The 21,007-nt window shown below is 43.6% G+C and overlaps 1 protein-coding gene across 3 annotated transcripts in view; it reads right to left on the bottom strand.

The window, feature by feature from the left end:
• The window catches only part of PPP2R5A (protein phosphatase 2 regulatory subunit B'alpha), a 203,832-nt gene that overhangs the window by 118,255 nt on the left and 64,570 nt on the right, over positions 1-21,007 (bottom strand). For all 3 annotated transcript variants that reach the window (XR_004538831.1, XM_033938423.1, XM_033938422.1), the window contains exons 4-6: positions 18,221-18,313; positions 1,042-1,172; positions 49-108 (exon numbers count right to left, since the gene is read on the bottom strand). Coding sequence is in view for 2 of the 3 variants with exons in the window: in XM_033938423.1 (XP_033794314.1) it covers positions 49-108; positions 1,042-1,172; positions 18,221-18,313 (284 nt within the window). In the remaining variant the exon portion in view is untranslated. The remainder of the gene's footprint in view (positions 1-48; positions 109-1,041; positions 1,173-18,220; positions 18,314-21,007) is intronic.

Raw genomic sequence — 21,007 nt, 5'->3', positions numbered from 1 at the left:
ATTTGATTTAAATCAAATCCACCCTGAAGGGAACACTCGAGGACTTACCTTCCTAGTATCTCAAGTAATTCTGCAACACCATTAAAATGCTCTGTTTCATATATAAACCTGTTGGAAAATAAAAGTAAGTGTGACCAGGAAGAACGTGTACACCAAATATGTTATCTGTTCTAAAGCAATCTTTATTACATTTCAATTCATAGACCACCTGTTTCCTTTCAGATATAAAAAAATAAATTTTAGATGAAGTATGACAAAGAAAAGCATTGTTACTTATCTTTAACAGGCGTTATCTATGGACAGGAAAATGATGAGGCACAAGTAGGCAACATTGGGACATAACAGCTTTCCCAGAACTTTTTAGTCTAAACTTCTGCATTATGTATTGTCCTTCCCATAAGCAGAGATCTCGTCAACTCTTTTATTTCAAAATTCAAGAATTAAATCATGCAATGGCCTCATGCAATAGCAATGGTTTCATGCAATAGCAATGGTTTCGTGAGACTACAGCAAGAACTCACGGCAGCCATTTCTGTTGATGGCTCTGCACGGGGCAGGAGCATAGGAAGATCGCTCCTGCCCCGCTTCACCACTAAGCCACAAGGTACAGTGTGGAGAGGTCTGGGAGGCGGGGGGTGGATCAGGTCCCCAGTTCCTTTCAGGCTGCTTCAGCGTCTTCTCCTCTCCATCCCCCCACCCCTTACACCCTTTGCATGGTCCAGCAGCTCCCTCCCTCCCGCCGGCCAGCCTTGCATCTCCCTCCCTCTTAGAAACTCACAAATAAGCAAAGTCACGAGTTCTAAACCCGTGAATTTGGAGGGAGGAGTGTACTTCATTAAATTTTCAAGTTGAAATCAAATTTGTCTTCCTACTCTCTTCTGCAAGGTATATTTTAACTACAGGTATATTTTACAATTTGCACTTATACATTTTACCCAAATTCTTTTACTAAGGAATAGCATTACAGCAAATATGATACCAAGATAAAGAAGAAACAGAAAGTACAGTTTAAAAAAATTAAAACAAAAGTTATTGCTTTACCTGAGGAAAATGTTATTAATCTGTTTTCTGATAAAAGCTCGCAGTCCAAGAAATTTCCCATAAATTCGATGAAGGACAGTCTTCAGAAATTCACGCTCTCTAGGATCTTCACTATCAAAAAGATCTAATAGCTACATTAAAACAAATAGTTTAGAAACAGCATCAAAACTATATTTTGGTTTCTGAATTCCTGTACATTCCTTTCACTTTCTATTTTACATATTTGGTGAGGCTAGAAAGCACAGTTACTTACCGTAACAAGTGTTATCCAGGGATAGCAGGCAGATATTCTCACACATGGGTGATGTCACCGACGGAGCCCCAGTACAGATACATCAAAAGTGCATCGCCACTTTAAGACTTTCAGAAAGTTCGCAATAGCCCACACCGCGCATGCACGAGTGGCTTCCCGCCCGACGTAGGCACGTGGTCCCTCAGTTCAGATAGGCCAGCTAAGAAGCCAACCAGGGGATGTGGGTGGGTTATGAGAATATCTGCCTGCTGTCCCTGGATAACACCTGCTATGGTAAGTAACTGTGCTTTATCTCAGGACAAGCATATTCTCACACATGGGTGACCTCCAAGTTAACCAGAATGGGATGGTGGGAGTGCTGGCCTTCAAGAAAATAAATTTTGTAATATTGACTGGCCAAAGTGCCCAACTCGTCTGGAGAAAGTCTGTAGACCAGGGCTGCCCAAGTCAAGTCCTCGTGATCTACTGGCATGCCAGGTTTTCAGGATATCCACAATGAACATGCATGAAAGAGATTTGCATACCAAGAAGGCAGTACAGGCAAATCTCTCTCATGCATATTCATTGTGGATATCCTGAAAACCTGGCCTGCCAGTAGATCGAGGGCTGGACTTGGGCAGCCCTGCTCTAGACAATAATGAGAGGTGAATGTATGAATCGAGGACCAGGTGGCCTCTTTGCAGATCTCCTTAATAGGAGTAGATCTGAGGAAAGCTACAGAAGCCGCCATCGCTCGAACCATGTGGGCTGTGTCACGACTCTTCAGTTGCAGTCCAGCCTGAGAATAACAGAACGATATACAGGCAGCCAACCAGTTGGAAATCATTCTCTTTGAAACAGGATGTCCCAACTTGTTAGGATTGAAAGAGATGAAAAGTTGAGGAGATGTTCTATGTAGTTTTGTTCTGTCGATATAGTAGGCCAAAGCGCATTTACAGTCCAGTGTGTGAAGATCTGTTTCTCCTGAATAAGAATGAGGCTTGGGAAAAAAAACTGGAAGCACAATTGACTGATTGAGATGGAATTCAGTGATAACTTTTAGAAGAAATTTAGGATGTGTGCGAAGAATCACTTTATCATGGTGAAAAACTGTGAAAGGTGGATCTGCCACTAACACTTGCAGCTCACTGTCTCTCCTTGCTGAAATGAGCAATATGAGAAAAACAACTTTCAAAGGAAGAAACTTGAGATGAGTTTTGGCCATTGGTTCAAATGGAGGCTTCATCAACCTGGAAACAACCACATTAAGGTCCCAGACAACTGGAAGAGGTTTGAGAGGTGGTTTTACACTGAAAAGCCTCTTCAAGAATCTGGAGACCCAAGGATGAGCAGTGAGAGGTTTACTCTCGACTGGAAGATGGAAAGCTGTAATAACACTGAGATGGACTCTAATAAATGTTGATTTAAGTCCAGAGCTAGACAGATGAAGTAGATAATCCAATACAAGTTCAACTGACAAAGAAGTTTGATCATGATGATGAAGAAGACACCAAGAAGAAAATCAAGTCCACTTTTGGTGATAACATTGCTGAGTGGCTGGCTTCTTGGAGGCGTCTATGATACTGCGGACAGGCTGAGGAAGATGTAATTCAGATGGATTCAGCCCAAGAGAAACCAAGCTGTCAGGTGTAATGAATGCAGGTTGGGATGTAGAAGAGATCCCTGATTCTATGTGAACAAAATAGGAAAAATTGGTAGTGGTATGGGCTCCCTGGTGCTGAGTTGAAGCAGAAGGGAGAACCAATATTGCCTGGGCCACTGAGGAGCAATGAGAATCATGGTGGCTGACTCCTGCTTGAGTTTCAAAAGAGTTTTCAAAAGGAGAAGAATGGGAGGAAACACATACAGAAACATTTGCGTCCAATCCAGTAGAAACGCATCGGCTTCCAGACGGTGTGAAGAATAAAGTCTGGAGCAGAACTGGGGCAACTTGTGATTGTGGGGAACTGCAAACAAATCCACTTGCAGAGTGCCCTATTGCGCAAAGATGGGATGGAGAGCTGCAGAGCTGATTGTCCATTCGTGAGGCTGAAGAATTCTGCTGTGGTTGTCTGCCAAGGAATTCTGCTCCCCCTGAATGTAAACTGCCTTCAAGAAAATGTTGCGGGCAGTCACCCAAAGCCAGATTTTCTGGGCCTCCTGACACAACAGGAGAGATCCCATGCCTCCTTGCTTGTTTATGTAGTACATTACTACTTGTTTGTCCGTGCGAAGGAGAAGGACTTGAGGGCTCAAGAGATAGTGAAAAGCCTTGAGTGCATAATACATCACTCTGAGCTCGAGTAAATTGATGTGAAATTTGCACTCTGTGGCGGACCAATGACCCCGAGTTTGAAGGCCATCCAGATGTACCCCCAAGGGGAAAAGGGGATGCGTTGGTCATTATCACCTTACGAGAGAAGGTAAGTGGAAAAGAAGACCTCTGGAAAGATTGGAGAAGGTCATCCACCAGTGAAACAACTGTAGAAGAGATGAGGTTACAGAAATATGCTGTGAGAGACGATCTTGAGACCACTGTGAAATGAGGGCCCACTGAGGGGTGCGAAGATGCAGCCTGGCAAGTGGTGTAACATGAACTGTGGAGGTCATGTGGCCGAGGAAAACCATCATGCACCTCGCTGAGATTGTATTGATGTGAAATAGCTGCTGACACAGGTGAAGAAGGGTGATTTGACCATCTGGAGGGAGAAATGCCCTCATCACCGTGGTGTTGAGAATGGCCCCAATGAACTGGAGGCGTTGAATTGAAAGCAGGTTCGATTTGGGGAAATTGATCTCGAAGCCCAAGGCTTGAAGAAATGTGATGATGTGGGTCATCACCAGAGCAAAAGCTTGAGACAAAGGAGCCTTGATCAACCAATTGTCTAGATAAGGAAATACTTGAAGTCTGTGGGATCTCAAAGCTGCCACAACCACGAGGCACTTCGTGAAGACACTTGGAGGTGACGCCAGACCAAAAACGGAAGTACCTTATACAGGTAATGACGATGATTTACTTGAAAGCTATTTTCAGGAAGCCAGGTGAACTGGTATATGAGTATAGGCTTCCTTGAGATCAAGAGAGCATAGCCAGTCGTTATGAGCCAAGAGGGGATAGAGAGTGGCTAGAGAGAGCAGGCAAAATTTTTCTTTGACCAGAAACTTATTGAGGGCTCTGAGATCCAGAATTGTACGAAGTCCTCCTGTCTTTTTTGGAACTAAGAAATAGCAAGAGTAAAATCCCTGATGTTGCTGGTTCACAGGAACCTCCTCCATGGCATTGAGGAGAAGTAGGGATTGAACCTCCTGAAGAAGGAGAGGACTGCTGATGGTTGGAAGCATTCTCTCTTGGAAGATGATCTGGAGGGAGGGTTGTGAAGTGTAGACAGTAACCCTCCCGAATGATGGTCAATACCCAGAGATCGGAGGTGATGAGTCCCCAGCGATGGATGTAGTACTGAAGCCGACCTCCAATTGGCTGAGGAAGATCTTTTAGCAGTGGACCTGTGGTTATGCACTGAAGGAACACGTCAAAAAGACTGTGATGATTTAGGCTGAGCAGTCAGCTGAGTCTTTGGCTGACGTGCTTTTTGTTTCTGTTTTCTAGGTGGAGAACGAGTAGGGGCAGAAACCTTGACAGAAAACCTGCACTAATACGAGGAAGCAGGATTAAAAGGTGTAGGAGTAGTTGGTTTCTTCTTTGATTTGACCAAAGAGTCCCAGCAGGATTCGTGGGTAGAGAGCTTCTGCATGGAGGTATCTGTAGAAGGTCCAAAAAGTTCATCTCCAAGACATGGGGTGTTAGCAAGGAGATCTTGATGATTAATATCCATATCTGAAACCCGCAACCATGCTAGACGTCGCATGGATACAGACATGGCTGCCGCTCTAGAAGTAAGCTCGAAAGTATCATATGTGGATCAAACCATATACTTCACAATTGGAGGACAAAGGAGACAAGCTGCTGGAATTCCTTCTCCTTGCGGGCAGGAATATATTTTTGGTAAGCAGAAAACTGCTTAACAAGATGTTTAAGGTAGCAGGAGAAATAAAAATTGCAGTTTCTTGACCTATTAGCAAGCATGGAATTTTGGTGTAGCCTCCTACCAAACTTAATAATGGTTTTTCCCTCTCTACCAGGAGGAACAAAAGCGTACATATTAGCTGAAGGAAGACTTCTTTAAAGTAGACTCTACAACTAGGGATTCATGAGGAAGCTGTGGTTTATCAAATCCCGGTAAAGCCACAACTTTATAGAGAGACTCCAGTTTCTTTGGTGCCACTGGAATAGAAAGAGGAGTCTCAGGATTTTTATAAAAAGTCTCATTCAAGATGCCATGTAAGGGTAACTTTAGCATCTCCCTGGGAGGCTGATCACAGTCCAAGGTTTCTAAAAATTCCTTGCTGTACTTAAGAGTCAGCCTCTAATGGAATAGAGAGATCCTTTCCCGTTCGATGGATTTTACACCACATCGGAGAAGCATCAGACTGGACTTGCACTGGAGCAGTTGGTGTCAACAATGGAAGAAATTGTGTCAGTACCAACATTTGAAAATGCTCTCGAAGCAAGGCATCAATTTTTTGCTTCAAGGAAAGCTTCAGTACCGTAGGCTTTTTTGCCAAAGACTTTTTAGGCAGTACCACAGGTGCAGCACAGTCCGGTGAGGAAGATGCCAATGTAGAGGCACTCACCGAGAATGGGACCATGCGCTTAAGGAACTTCTGCGAGGTCGGCATGACTTGACTCAATGCAGCTTTGACCTGCGTCACAGAGGGGTAGGGGAAGGCTTCTTAGCCGGCTTACCTAAAGGGATGATATAGTGAGAAACCGGAGTCAGTACCGATGCCTCTACCGAGGTCGATGTTTTCGGTGTCGGTTTAGATGATGTTGAGGCAGTCGGTGTCGATGTCTGCTCCCTTTCCATGACACCGAAGAGCTTTTGCTGCTATAAGAGATGATTCCTGATGGTTCTCTTCTGCAAGGTAGAGCAGCGTTTACAATTCTCGAAACGGTGCTCGGGCCCCAGACACTGCAGGCACCAGGAGTGTGGGTAGTAACCAAAATGGGCAGAGCACAGCGACCGCACTTTTTAAATCCCGTCAGCAGGCGTGACATGGACAGGAACACCACCTCAGCCAAATTGAACTCGATGGCTGAGGAGGCGAAAAGGCCCCGCCGAGCCAAAACTCACAGACAGAGAAAATAAGAAAAAAATACTCTTTTTTTAACTAAGGGAAAAAAAGAGAAAGAAACTAAGAAAAAAAATTACTGAAGAGTCAGTAAACCACGAGAGCGGGAAAGCTGAAAAAAAATCAACAGCCGTTGACTCGTGACTTCTTAGCTCCGCAGAAACTAAGAAACTGAGGGACAGCACGCCTACGTCGGGCGGGAAGGCACCCACGCATGCACGGTGTGGGCTATCATGAACTTTCTGAAAGTCTTAAAATGGTGATGCACATTTGAACTGTCCATACCGAGGCTCTGTCGGTGACATCACCCATATGCTGCCTGTTGTCCTGGGATAAATAATGCTACTTTTAATAAGTGTTTTCTGTACACAGCAAGACTGATGAGGCACACAAGTGAGTAAAGCACAGTTACTTACCGTAACAGTTGTTATCCAGGAACAGCAGGCAGCTATTCTCACATATGGGTGACGTCACCGACGGAGCCTGGATGCGGAAGCCTCGCAAGCAGACTTGCTTGAAGAAACTAGAAGTTTTGAGTCAGTCGCACTGCGCTTGCGTGAGTGCCTTCCCGCCCAGCACAGGGCACGTATCCTCAGTTCAGAGGTGGGTGGGTTGTGAGAATAGCTGCCTGCTGTCCCTGGATAACACCTGTTACGGTAAGTAACTGTGCTTTATCCCAGGACAAGCAGGCAGCTTATTCTCACATATGGGTGACCTCCAAGCTAACCAGAATGGGATGGTAGGACCATTGGCAATTTAGGAGAATAAATTTTGTAATACTCTCTGGCCAAAATGGCCATCCCGTCTGGAGAAAACATCCAGACAATAGTGAGAAGTGAAAGTATGAACTGAGGACCAAGTAGCAGCCTTGCATATTTCCTCAATTGGTGTAGATCTGAGGAAAGCTACTGAAGCTGCCATTGCTCTGACTTTATGGGCTGTGACTCTACTCTGTAGTTGTAATCCAGCCTGGGCATAGCAGAAGGAGATACAAGCAGCCATCCAGTTGGAGATGGTACGCTTAGAGAAAGGATGTCCCAACTTGTTTGGATCGAAGGAGATAAAAAGTTGAGGAGCAGTTCTGTGTGGTTTGGTGCGTTCCAAATAGAAGGCCAAAGCACGTTTACAGTCCAGAGTATGAAGAGCTGATTCTCCAAGATGAGAATGAGGCTTAGGAAAAAACACTGGAAGAACAATGGATTGGTTGAGATGAAACTCTGACACCACTTTAGGGAGGAATTTAGGATGAGTACGGAGAACCATCTTGTCATGATGGAACACAGTGAAAGGTGGATCAGCAACTAAAGCTTGCAGCTCACTAACTCTTCAAGCAGAAGCGAGGGCAATGAGAAACACAACTTTCCAAGTGAGATATTTCAGATGAGCCGTAGACATTGGTTCAAATGGAGGCTTCATCAATTGAGTAAGAACAACACTGAGGTCCCAAACCACTGGAGGCGGTTTCAGAGGAGGTTTGACATTGAAAAGTCCTTTCATGAATCTGAAAACCACCGGATGAGCAGAAGAGAGGTTTCCCTTTAATAGGCTGATGGAAAGCCGCAATTGCACTGAGATGGACTCGGATCGATGTAGATTTGAGACCAGAAGTGTATAAGTGCAAAAGGTAATCTAAAACAGAAGATAAGGAGGAATATTGATGCTCCTTATCGTGAGAAAAACACCACGTAGAAAATCTAGTCCATTTTTGGCGAAAGCATTGTCTAGTGGTAGGCTTCCTAGAAGCCCCTAAAATGTCTCTTATAGGTTGAGAAAACTGAAGAGGAGTTATGTTGAGAGGTACCAAGCTGTCAGGTGTAGAGACTGCAGGTTGGGATGAAGCAGAGATCCCTGACTCTGTGTAAGCAGAGATGGAAAAACTGGTAGAAGATATGGCTCCCTGATGCTGAGTTGAAGTAGAAGGGAGTACCAAGGTTGTCTCGGCCACCGAGAAGCAATCAGAATCTTTTGATGAGGACCTTCTGATGGGGGGCGTTTGAAACAGCAAGCCTCTGGAAAGATTGGAAGAGAGCATCCACCAACGGAGAGACTGTCTCAATGAAGGAGTGACTGTTATATGTCAAGAAAGTGGGTCGCAAACCTGTGTCCACTGAGATGCCAGGGTCCACTGAGGAATTCTGAGGTGAAGTCTGGCAAAAGGAGTCACATGTACTGTGGAGGTCATATGATCCAGTAGTACCATCATGTGTCTTGCTGAGATGGAGGAGCAGGAAGACACTGTATGACAGAACTGAAGGAGAGCTTCCAGACGTTGTTGCGGAAGGAATGCTCTGAGTTAGAGAATGTCCAGAACAGCTCCGATGAATTGTAGATTCTGAGAGTATAGAAGTTGTGATTTGGGAAAGTTGATTTCGAATCCCAAACTTTGTAGGAACCACGTAGTCCGTTGGGTCGCTACAATAACCCCCTGAGATGTTGAATCTTTGATGAGCCAGTCGTCTAGGTAGGGAAAAACATGAAGACCATAGTTCCTTAGAATTGCTGAACACTGAGAGAGGAAGCCAGGCCAAAAGGCAGCACTCTGTATTGATAATGCAGATTCCCCACCCGAAATCTGAGATATTGACGGGAGGCTGGATGAATGGGAATATGAGTGTATACCTCCTTGAGATCTAGAGAGCATAACCAGTCGGTTCTGATCTAGAAGGGGATAAAGGGATGCCAGGGACAATATTCAAAATTTTTCTTTGACTAAAAATTTGTTGAAAGCCCTGAGATCCAGAATGGGTCGCAGATCGCCCATCTTCTTCGGAACAAAGAAGTAACGGGAGTAAAACCCCCAGTTTTGCTGTTCCAAAGGAACTGGTTCGATGGCATGGAGACAAAGCAGAGCTTGAGCTTCCTGAAGGAGAAGGGCGGTCTGGGATGGACTGGAAGGATACTCTCTTGGAGGAAGCTCTGGAGGAACCTGAGTGAAATGAAGAGAGTATCCTTCCCTGATGATGGACAGCACCCAGAGGTCGGATGTGATTGTCTCCCATCGATGGTAAAAATGATGGAGACAACTTCCAATAGGGGGAAGATAGGACAGAGGCAAAACAGTGGAGGTTATGCTCTGTTTTAAACAATCAAAAAGGCTGTGTAGCCTTAGGTGCAGCAGAAAGTTGAGATTTCTGTTGTTTCTGATTCTGCTGTTTCTTGGGAGGAGGGCGAGTTTAAGGAGCCGCTCTTGGAGCAAAACGCTTCTGGTAAAAAGGAGGAGGACGTGCAGGCTTGGCAGGAGCTGGCTTGGGCTTTGGCCTTACAATAGAAGCAAAGGATTTCTCATGCTCAGACAATTTCTTGGTGGCTGCCTCAATAGATTCATCAAAGAGGTCACTGCTTGCACAAGGAATATTAGCCAAGCGGTCCTGAAGATTAGGATCCATGTCAATGTTATGAAGCCAGGCTAGGCGGCGCATTGCTACAGAACAAGCAGTCGCCCTGGCAGACAACTCAAAGGCATCGTAAGAAGACTGAAGTAGATGTAATCTGAGTTGTGACAGAGTAGCTATGACTTCTTGAAATTCGAAGTGCTTTTGTGTATCTAAATAACAGAAATTTAGGTAGGAGATCAATGAGGAACTTGAAATAAGTGACAAAATGGAAATTGTAATTGAGGACTTTAGAGGACATCATGGCATTTTGGTAAATACGACGTCCAAACTTGTCCATAGTTTTCCCTTCCCTTCCAGGAGGAACGGTAGCATAAACCTTGGAAGGATGGGATCTTCTCAAGGAGGATTCCACTAGTAAGGATTGGTGAGACAACTGCGAATTCTCAAATCCTTTGCAATGTAGAGTTTTATACCTGGAGTTCAATTTGCCTGGAACAGCAGGAATGGCAGAAGGATTCTCCAGGCATCGTGTAAAAGTCTAAGACAAAAGCTTGTGAAGAGGAAGATTAAGTGCCTCTGCAGGATGTTGAGGAAGATGCATGACTTCGAGATACTCCTTAGAGTATTTAGAACCAGCATCCAATTGAAGATCCAGGTCAAGAGCCATCTGATGAAGAAAAGAAGAGAAAGATAGCTGATCCGCCAATGCCTTGCCTCGAGAAGGACTCAAGGTCGTCGAGGCAGCCTGGGTTGAAGATGAAGCTTCGGCAGGAAAATAGGCATCAAAAGAAAAGGGAGACTTGGACGAAGCAATCAATACTGCTGAGTCCTCAAGGCTTGGAAGTGGGGGCCTCGATCGAGGAGTCAGTGGTCTAGTAGAGCTGGAAGGCGTAGATCGAGGCTTTGTTGAAGAAGGAATTTCTTTGGAAGAAGAGCTATGCCTGGAAGTATGCCTCGAGGAAGGCCTCGATCATCGGTGAGAGTGGTGCTTGGAAGCAGATCTCGAAGATCGAGGAGACTTCGCCCCAGAGATGGAAGCAGTCGATGCCACCAAGGAATGGATAGGGCTCAAAGCTGTAGATCGAAGCTCAAGAGGCTTGATGGAGGAACCTCTAGGCACTCCCAAAGACTCTGCTCCTTGTATGGAGTGTGAGGATTCCTGTCAAGGCATTTGCAAAGAATCTGCTCCTTGCTTTACGTGCATAGATGCCAGACCAGACACTCGCAGAGACTCTGCTCCCTGCATAGAGTGTGTAGTTTCAGTCTGAGGCATAGGAAGAGGCTCGACCTTGCGGGAGTCTGCAGAATGCCCAGGCTGGATTAAAGTAACAAGCTTTGGTCCCATATTAGTTAGGAACTTTTAACTTCAGGAAGGGTAACTACGAAGCAATGAGGGGAATGGTAAAGAAGAAACTTAGGAACACTTCCCAAAAATGGCAGACGGTAGAACATGCCTGGTCCTTTTTCAAGGACACGGTGAGCGAGGCGCAAAATCTATATATCCCCAGATTCAGAAAAGGGTGCAACAAGAGTCGAATAAAAGACCCGGCGTGGATAACTAAAATAGTGAAGGAAGCGATAAGCAATAAGAAAAATTCATTCAGAAAATGGAAAAGGGACAAAACTGAGGAAAACTGGAGAGAGCACAGGAAGTATCAAAAAGAATGTCACCGTGTGGTTCGAAAAGCCAAAAGAGAGTATGAAGAGAGACTAGCCAGGGAAGCACGAAATTTCAAACCGTTCTTTAGATATGTTAAAGGGAAACAGCCGGCTAGGGAGGAGGTGGGACCACTGGATGATGGAGACAGGAAGGGAGCGGTGAAGGAAGAGAAAGAGGTCGCAGAAAGACTTAACATGTTCTTTTCATCTGTATTCACAAACGAAGACACAACCAACATACCGGAACCTGAGCAATTCTTCAATGGAAATCAAGCACAAAAGTTAACATCCATAGAAGTGAGCCTTGATGATGTGCGCAGACAGATAGAAAAACTAAAAACTGACAAATCCCCGGGTCCGGATGGAATCCATCCAAGGGTGCTGAAGGAACTAAAGGAGGAAATAGCGGAACTTCTACAGCAAATTTGCAACCTATCTCTGAAAACAGGTGTGATTCCGGAGGATTGGAAGATAGCCAACGTTACGCCCATCTTTAAAAAGGGATCAAGAGGAGACCCGGGAAACTACAGACCGGTGAGTCTGACCTCTGTTCCGGGGAAAATGGCGGAAGCACTAATAAAAGAAAAAATTGATGAACATTTTGAAAAACACGAACTTCTGATAACCAGCCAACATGGTTTCTGCAGGGGGAGATCGTGTCTGACCAACTTATTGCACTTCTTCGAGGGAATTAACAAACAGATGGACAAAGGAGACCCTATAGACATCATATACCTAGATTTCCAGAAAGCCTTTGACAAGGTGCCTCATGAACGTCTACTCCGGAAACTGAAGAACCATGGGGTGGACGGAGACGTGCATAGATGGATCAGAAACTGGTTAGCGGGTAGGAAACAGAGGGTAGGGGTGAAGGGACACTACTCAGACTGGAGGAAGGTCACGAGTGGTGTTCCGCAGGGCTCAGTGCTCGGGCCGCTGCTATTTAATATATTCATAAATGATCTAGAAACAGGAACAAAGAGTGAGATAATAAAATTTGCGGACGACACCAAACTATTTAGTGGAGCTCGGACAAAGGAGGACTGTGAAAAATTGCAAAGGGACTTGGACAAATTGGGAGAATGGGCAGAGAGATGGCAGATGAAGTTCAATGTTGAGAAATGTAAAGTATTGCATGTGGGAATCAGAAACCCGAGGCACAGCTATACGATGGGAGGGATGTTATTGAATGAGAGTACCCAAGAAAGGGACTTGGGGGTAATGGTGGACATGACAATGAAGCCGACGGCACAGTGCGCAGCGGCCGCCAAGAGAGTGAATAAAATGCTGGGGATAATCAAGAAGGGTATTACAACAAGAACGAAAGAAGTTATCCTGCCGCTGTACCGGGCAATGGTGCGTCCGCATCTTGAGTACTGCGTCCAGTATTGGTCACCATACCTTAAGAAGGATATGGTGTTACTCGAGAGAGTTCAGAGGAGAGCGACACGACTGATTAAGGGGATGGAAAGCCTTTCATATGCTGAGAGATTGGAGAAACTGGGTCTCTTTTCCCTGGAGAAGAGAAGACTTAGAGGGGATATGATAGAGACTTACAAGATCATGAAGGGCATAGAGAGAGTAGAGAGGGACAGATTCTTCAAACTTTCAGAACAAAAAAAAACAAGAGGGCATTCGGAAAAGTTGAAAGGGGACAGATTCAAAACGAATGCTAGGAAGTTCTTCTTTACCCAACGTGTGGTGGACACCTGGAATGCGCTTCCAGAGGACGTTATAGGGCAGCGAACGGTACTGGGGTTTAAGAAAGGATTGGACAATTTCCTGCTGGAAAAGGGGATAGAGGGGTATAGATAAAAGATTACTGCACAGGTCCTGGACCTGATGGGCCGCCGCGTGAGTGGACTGCTGGGCGCGATGGACCTCAGGTCTGACCCAGCGGAGGCATTTCTTATGTTCTTATGTTCTAACTGAATAAATTGTTTCTAACATGATCTGGAAAGAAGCCGGCAAGGATGGATCCGCGTCTGAAACCGGACCACCTGCTTTGGCTGGAGGTTCCACAGAGGCAGTGGAAATGTGCTTTGACTTGGAAGTCTTAGGCACCTTAAGCACCACCGCTGGAACTTTTTGCTGAGCTATCTAACCTGAGGATACAGGGGAAGATACAACAGGTGTCTTCGAAGAAAGAACTGCTGCAAACAAAGAAGGTCTGATGAGGCTCAAGGTCGAAGCAGTGGAGCCCTCGGTCGAAGGTGAGACCGAGGCCGGATTCGAAGTCGAGGAAGTGGTCGAAGAATCCATCCCAAAGAGCTTCTCCACTAAAATTCGACGACGTTTAAGGGCTCAAGGTTGAAGAATAGCACAGCGCTCGCACGACTTCGGTTGATGGTCCGGCCCAAGGCACTTGCACCAACGGTGTGGGTCTGTGAGAGAAATCACATGCTGGCACTGGCTACACTTCTTGAAGACCGTTGCTGGCCGGGACATAGGAGGAAAAAACAGCCGCCACAAAGTTGAAGCCCCTGCACTGCGGCCAAGCGGCCTGCCTCAGCAGTCGAACGGAAGAAATAAATTTTTTTTTTTTAAACTAGAAATAAAAGAATACAGCGATTCGTGAAGAAAAAGAACACAAACCGCGATGAGAGAAGGCACGAAGAAAGAAGTTAAACGCAGAGTCAAAGACGGACTTCTCGGCTCCAAGGAAAACTGAGAACTGAGGAGACGCGCCCTGCGCTGGGCAGGAAGGCACTCGCGCATGTGCGGTGCGGCTGACTCAGAACTTCTAATTTCTTCAAGCAAGTCTGCTTGTGAGGTTTCCGCATCCGGGCTCCATTGATGATGTCACCCATATGTGAGAATAGCTGCCTGCTTGTCCTGGGATAATGCCAGATGGTATCAGGATGGAACTGCTCTTCAATAACTCAGAACCTAAAGTAATGTATTAAGCATGCATGGCCCTTCCCATGAGCAACAGTTTCTCCACCTCCTCAGTTGGTTTCAAAGCTCTGTAAAAGCAGCTCATGGGGAGATGGGTGCCATTATCAATCCTGATTGTCTAAAGAAAATATCTGCTACAGGTGAGCAATGTTGCTTTTCCATCGACAAGAAGGACTGAGTTAGACATAGAAGAAGGCATCTCCCAAGCTTAGGGTTACTCAGTTTGATATTGTCTTACTTTTAAAGTCAGTTGTTAACTCACAACTGACAAACTAGCCAGCATCATCTAACCAAAGGCACTGTCCTGTGCTTAGGCTTGAATCAAACAATATGCAATAAAAGTATGAAGAGAGGACCAAGTAGTTGCTTTGCAGATGGTATTCAGCAAAGCAGTCACTATAGCTCTTGGAGCTCAGAGGAGCATCTGCTTGTTCATAGCATAATTATATACATGAAGCCAATCAGTTTCCTAAAGTCCTTTTTGCAATTGGATTGGAAGAGACTTTTTTTTTTTTTTTTTTTTAAAGATTCAGTTATTTTCAAGCAACAAATGAAAGCCCATTTATAATCCAGAGTATAAAAAGGTTTTCATATGAGGATTTGAATGAGGATTCATACAGAAGGTTGGAAGCACTATTTCCTCATTTAGGTGAAAATATGTCACACTTTAGGTAAAGTTGTGATGACAGAAACATAAGAAATGAAGGCAGGTAAAGACTATATGGCCTATTCATTCTGTCCATTCAGAACATCTACTCTAAGGCTCCATCTAACATTGGCAATAGTATCTCTGGTTCCTCGCCCTTTTCTAAAACCAGCCTGAACTTCAGGTAATTCTTGCTCCACATACGATTGTAATCTTTGTTGTATTATTTTCAACAATATTTTGCTGGCATTTAGAATTAATGCAATTGTTTTATAGTTGTTAGTCTTTGGTGTCACCTTTCTTTATACTGTTAGGTATATAAAATATCTAGTCAGTTGACTATGTTTTTGTCTCCCAAATCTGTTGACACAGTCAAGTGAGCCATAATAGCACCTTCCAAGCCTTTAATTAATTCAATTGGAATACCACTGATATGAGGGGCATTCAATAAACTACCCGAGTATGAAAGAAAGTAGCAAGAGTATTGAAACAAGTCTGTGCATGTTGTGACATGTCTCAAGCTTATTCATGCACAGCTGTGGCTCAGTGCAAGTCTAACATTTCAAGAGACAGGATGTCAGGAGAGTCCTCGTGCAAATCAAATAAGAAACTGCTAGATTTCTCACAAAAGAAGGGAAAAAGCAAAAGAATATCCATGAATGTATGACAGCAGTTTATAGTGAGTCTACCCCATCACCCTACAAAGTAAAATTTTAGAGTAAGCAGTTAAAGTGGGGTAGAGATTCCATTGAAGATTACCCTCACTATGTATGACCTATGGAAGCAACTTCCACAGAAATGTGCAAGAAAGTTGAGAATTTAATTTTGCAGACAAATTAAGGTTTCCCAAATAGCTGAAAAAATGGGCATCTTGGCAGGTACAGTTTGGAATATAATTAATGAAAATTTGGGCACGTCCAAGGTTAGTGCAAAATGGGTTCCAAGAATGCTGACATCATGCCAGAAGGCCATAAGGATCCAGTGCTGTCAGGATAACTTGGAGATGCTCCGTGAAGATCAAGTGAATTTTTTTAATCGTTTGGTGACTGGAGATGAGACTTGGATCTATCACAGAGATCCTGAGTCCAAAATGGAGTCAACGCAGTGGAAGCACAAGTCATCCCTCATCTCAAAAATTTTCAAGACAGAAAAATCTGCAGGCAAAGTCATGGCAACTGTCTTCTGGGATGATGAAGGACTTTTGCTTCTGGAGTTCATGCCAAACAAGACAACCTTAACTAGGGAGAGTTTACACCAGCACAATGATCGCTTTGCAGGACTCAATCAAGGAGAAAAGATCAGGAAAACTCACAACAGGCGTGCTGCTTCTTCACGACAATGTACTGGTGCACATGTCACAACAATCACAGGCAGCCATCATAGAATGTGGGTTTCAGCAGTTGAACCATCTTCCCTACAGTCCTGACCTGGCTCCCTCAGATTATTTCCTGTTCCGAGTTTTGAAGAAATCTCTCTGTAGACAATGGTTTTCAAGTGATAAAGACACCAAGGAAGATGTGATGTCCTGGTTTGAAGGTCAAACAGAAGAATTATTTTCAAAGGGGTTAAAGTTATTTCAGGAAAAGTGGATGAAGTATCTATCAGGGGACTACATTGAAAAATAAAAATTTATTGAAAACTTTTCTTTCATACAGAGATAAATTATTGAAAGTCCACAAACATATAGGAGAGCAAGGACATATTTTAAGAAACAATAGGAAAATAGGAAAAAAGCTGCTGACATTACTCCATTGAGATATTGGCGGACGTAGTTGCTAGTCCTAAAGCTGCAGTTGCATTTTCACCTTCCTTGGAGCAATCAAACGCTATGGTTTATACAAAATATACTTAACTGAGCGGTATTTAATTATTCAGTCTTTCTCTGTAATCAGAAAATAAATACTTGCAATAAAATCCACTTTTCCATGGTAGAACGGGCTGTACCACATTGGCTTGCAAATGGGAAGAATTATTTGGTAAGCAATTCTTAATGCTAAGAATAACTTTGATGTTATCAGTGGGCAATTGGAAGCAATGGATCAATTGCAGATTGTAAACTCTCCAGTAGAAGGCTGACCGAATTTTGATTTTGGAGCTGAACTGAATTCAAACTTGTTTCGGTATCAGTCAAAAAGCTAGTGCATTTTCAGCTGAAACAAAAATTTTTTGCTATGTCCCACTCCCTCCTTTCTGGACCCATCCAAGCCTACTTTACCAGCAGAAAAAAGCTCTTCCAGAGATGCAAAATTATGTCCACGCATAGATTGTTTCAACTTTGGAAAAAGGTCGAAGTTTGGTGGACTTATGTCTGGACTGTAGGGCGCATGAGGTAACACCTCCCAGCCTTATTTGTGTATTTTTCAATGACAACAAGCATTGTCATGAAAAATGAGTGGCCCATCCAAGACCAACTGAGGTCGGGTTTTGTGCATTTTTCTGCACATTTTTTGCAAAAACACATGATAATACACTGTTGTGACACTTCTTCTGTAATGTGTGTAATGATGATGCCTTCATGATCATAAGCAAAAATCATCATTTGTTTGACTTTTGATTGAGCTCATCAAAATTTTGTTGGCTGTGGGGAAGTTGGAGCTCTCCACTCGTCATTGAAAAACTACACAAATACGGCTGGAGGTGTTACCTCATGCTCCCTACAGTCCAGACATGAGTCCACCAGACTTCGACCTTTTTCCAAAGTTGAAACAACCCATGCATGGACATCATTTTGCATCTCTGGTACCCGAGCCATACTGAACAAAAACGGTGTCTTGGATGGAATAATGAAGTTTCCCGGATGTTGGGACTCGGTCACTGCAAAGCAGGGAGACTATACTGAAGGATTGTAAAGAAATACTTGAAAAAAAAAAATAAAACATGTAAATTAAAAAAAAATAGTGTGCATTATTTATGAAATGACCCTCATATAATTGAAGTCATCTAATTTCTTGGTCCTCCCTTACTTGGAATTTTAGTAAAGCCATGTACTGAGAGCAAGCACATTTTACAAAATTAAGAAAAAATCCCATCTCTTCTTGTTTTCATGTTACATATGATATATTGGGTTGTTTTTTTTTAAAGCAAGATGTATCTTGCATATGTACTTAAAAAAACCCAAACAAACCTAGGAACTGGACTCAGAGCTCCTCCACATAATTTGTATAGCATTGCTTCATGCTGCTGAGAGAGCCCCAGTCACGAAAAATGTCATCTGCTTACCTGCTGTACAAACTTCTGGTCAATATATCGTTTTGCAATACTGGGTTGAAAATCTTGGCTCTCCAAAAATCTCAGGAAAAATTCATAAACTAACTGCAAGAAAGCAAGACCACACAAAATTAAATACCACATCTTCTCAATGCTTTGATAACATTGCCCATAAAACAAAACTGACCTGTAATAGCTATTCTTTGAAGAAAGCAGCTCAACACATACACATTTGACAATATTAACCTGATGGCATCAGCATATTTTCCAAAGTTTTCCAGAAAATTCTTAGAGTGCCTGCTGGACACGTTTGGTAGGTAGCGAGCTCACACATTGTGCTTCAGTTCTTTAGTTAACCTAATGGATTCAACTCTAGAAGGTGAGGAGGAAGAAGATTCATGACTATGAAGATTTCACCAAACACCTGTTACAGGTAAGTAAAATTGAAGGCAAACAGTCTATCATAGTCACAAATATGGGACAATGTTCCCTCTAAGCTGCATGGCCATGCACATTTTAGCAGGAGGTTACTTACACAGCCAGGGAGTTGGGACCAGCACTCCTCCGGTGCAAGTTTTCCATCTTGTGTTCAAAGCAGCAGCAGCAAACTGGCTGCCAGCCCATCCTCCCCAATGTCACTTTTTCAGGGCAAAGCCAGCAGCCACAGATGTGTATGGGAAAGTTCGTTTCAATTTGCCGCTGCTGCTTTCCAGTGGAAGTGAAGTGGGTGGGAGAGAGAGGGGCAGATGCTGGTGAATGTGGGATGGGAGAGAGGGGGCAGGCACTGGTGGATATGGGTTGGGTGGGATAGAGAGGTGGCAGACACTGGTGGAAAAGAGGTGGGGGAGAGAGGAGGGTAGAACACTGGTGTAAGTGGGGTGGGAGGAAAGAGAGGGGGCAGAGGCTGGTAGAAATGGTTTGGGATCGGGAGAGAGAGGGGGTAGATTTTGTATAGAAGTAGGAACACAGAGTCTAGATAGAGCAGAATCTTAAGCGCTTGACCTCCTTCTGAATCTCCTGCCCCTGAATTGGTCTGTTCAAGGCTGAACATTGAGCCTCCGTGAATTTTGGCATGGCCGCATCATCTAAATAGTCAGTTATATCCAGACCATGAAAAGGGTGTGGGCTGGAGTAGAAAACCAAAAAGTGACAGTAGTAGGTGTCCGCTATTTCTGTAGATCGAGTCTGTGGAGTACCATGGGCACCTTTCAACTGATATATCTATACCTATTACCCTGCCAATTTTTTTGTTAGTGTAGCAAGCATTCGCCCCGTCTTATTCCCATAATGATAGTATTTAAATTTACAGTAGAATAACAATTTCTTTGTGCGATCATGAAAACACATTAAGAGCCACCTGGGTTGCTTATAATTCTTCATGTAATTGAGGAGTTGGGCTTTTTATGTATCGGGCCTTCAAAGTAACATACTGCTTCTCTAGAAGAATTCCATTCAATATTCTTTTTTCAACAGAGGCTATTATGTCCTCTCTAAGTACTGTCTTCACAGTCTCCCAAAATAATCCTGAGTCAGATAGTTTTATATTTTTTTTAATGCATTTTTACAATTTTCATATGAAATACTGGGATTTTTTTTCAGCATTTGTGCATTGCTTTCACCTAGTTTGAATCCTAGAAAAGTGGTTCACAAATACTAATTGTTCTTAGTATTTGATAGTTTCATAGGTAACTTTTTCTGTCATTGTCAGAAAAACTGGCAACACAAATGCAAAGAAAACTGTACTTAAGACATGCCTGCTCATCCCCAAATATATATATAAGTACAGTTTATATATACCATGATTGAAGGATTATTCATTGTCATAAAGTATTTGTAATGCCCAGAAGCAACTGAACACTTCCTGGAAAACTCTGGAAACCATATATGTTGGTGCCATCAGGATAACTACCGTGAACTGCTCGTCTTCAGAAAATCTGTGTAGTAGGCAATATGTATGACAGTCCTAACATCAGTTAAAACCAAATTATAAAAATATATAAAATGAACAAGAGTGAGGAATACTAGTTACCTATGAGGTGAGTTTTTAATTGCCTTCTAAAATGAAGATAGGAGTGAGACGTAGAGAACAATTACCTAAAATTCGTATGGGTAGCAGCTTGAAAAGAGAGCAAACACTCATGATATTTTTTAAATTTACAGCTGTTAGGGAGGCGTGGCTTGGCAGCACACAAGATGGCAGTATAATCGTGGAGCTCCTTAAACCCAGGTGACTCGCTGTGAATATAAATAGTACGTCGCGGTTTTTTCGAAGCTAAAATATTGTTAAAGTATTGGGCAGTATGGCGGCTACACGGCAGGCGAAAATGGATACTGCCTTCGTGGTGGGGGGATCCGCTAAGAGGATGAAACAAGCCCCGTGCACGCCGAAGGTTCCTCTCCCTGCTGAAACCATTGATGTGTTAGACAGGAGTGAAATGATGGCTGAATTTCAGAGCCTGAGACAAATGCTTCTGGATAATGCAGGCAGGATCGCTGAAGTGAAAGAGGAGGTAGTAAATATTAACAAGCAGATGAAGATTGCCAGTCAGAGAATGTTGACACTGGAAAACAAAGTGGAGCAGTTGGAAATCACTGTGCTGCAATGTAAAGCTGACAGTAAGGATATTAAAGACTTAAAGAAGCAACTTGAAGATTATGAGAATCATGGAAGAAGGAAGAATGTGAAAATTATTGGTTTGGCTGAGAATTTGGAAGGGGGAAATGCTGTGCAGTTCCTGGAAAACCTTTTACCAAAGTTACTGCAGTTAAATTCAAAACATCCCCTGGAGATAGAACGTG

Source organism: Geotrypetes seraphini, chromosome 3, assembly GCF_902459505.1.
Source record: "Geotrypetes seraphini chromosome 3, aGeoSer1.1, whole genome shotgun sequence".
NCBI lineage: Eukaryota > Metazoa > Chordata > Amphibia > Gymnophiona > Dermophiidae > Geotrypetes > Geotrypetes seraphini.
The sequence above is the reverse complement of the archived record's forward strand: the minus strand, read 5'-3'. Positions and strand labels throughout refer to the sequence as shown.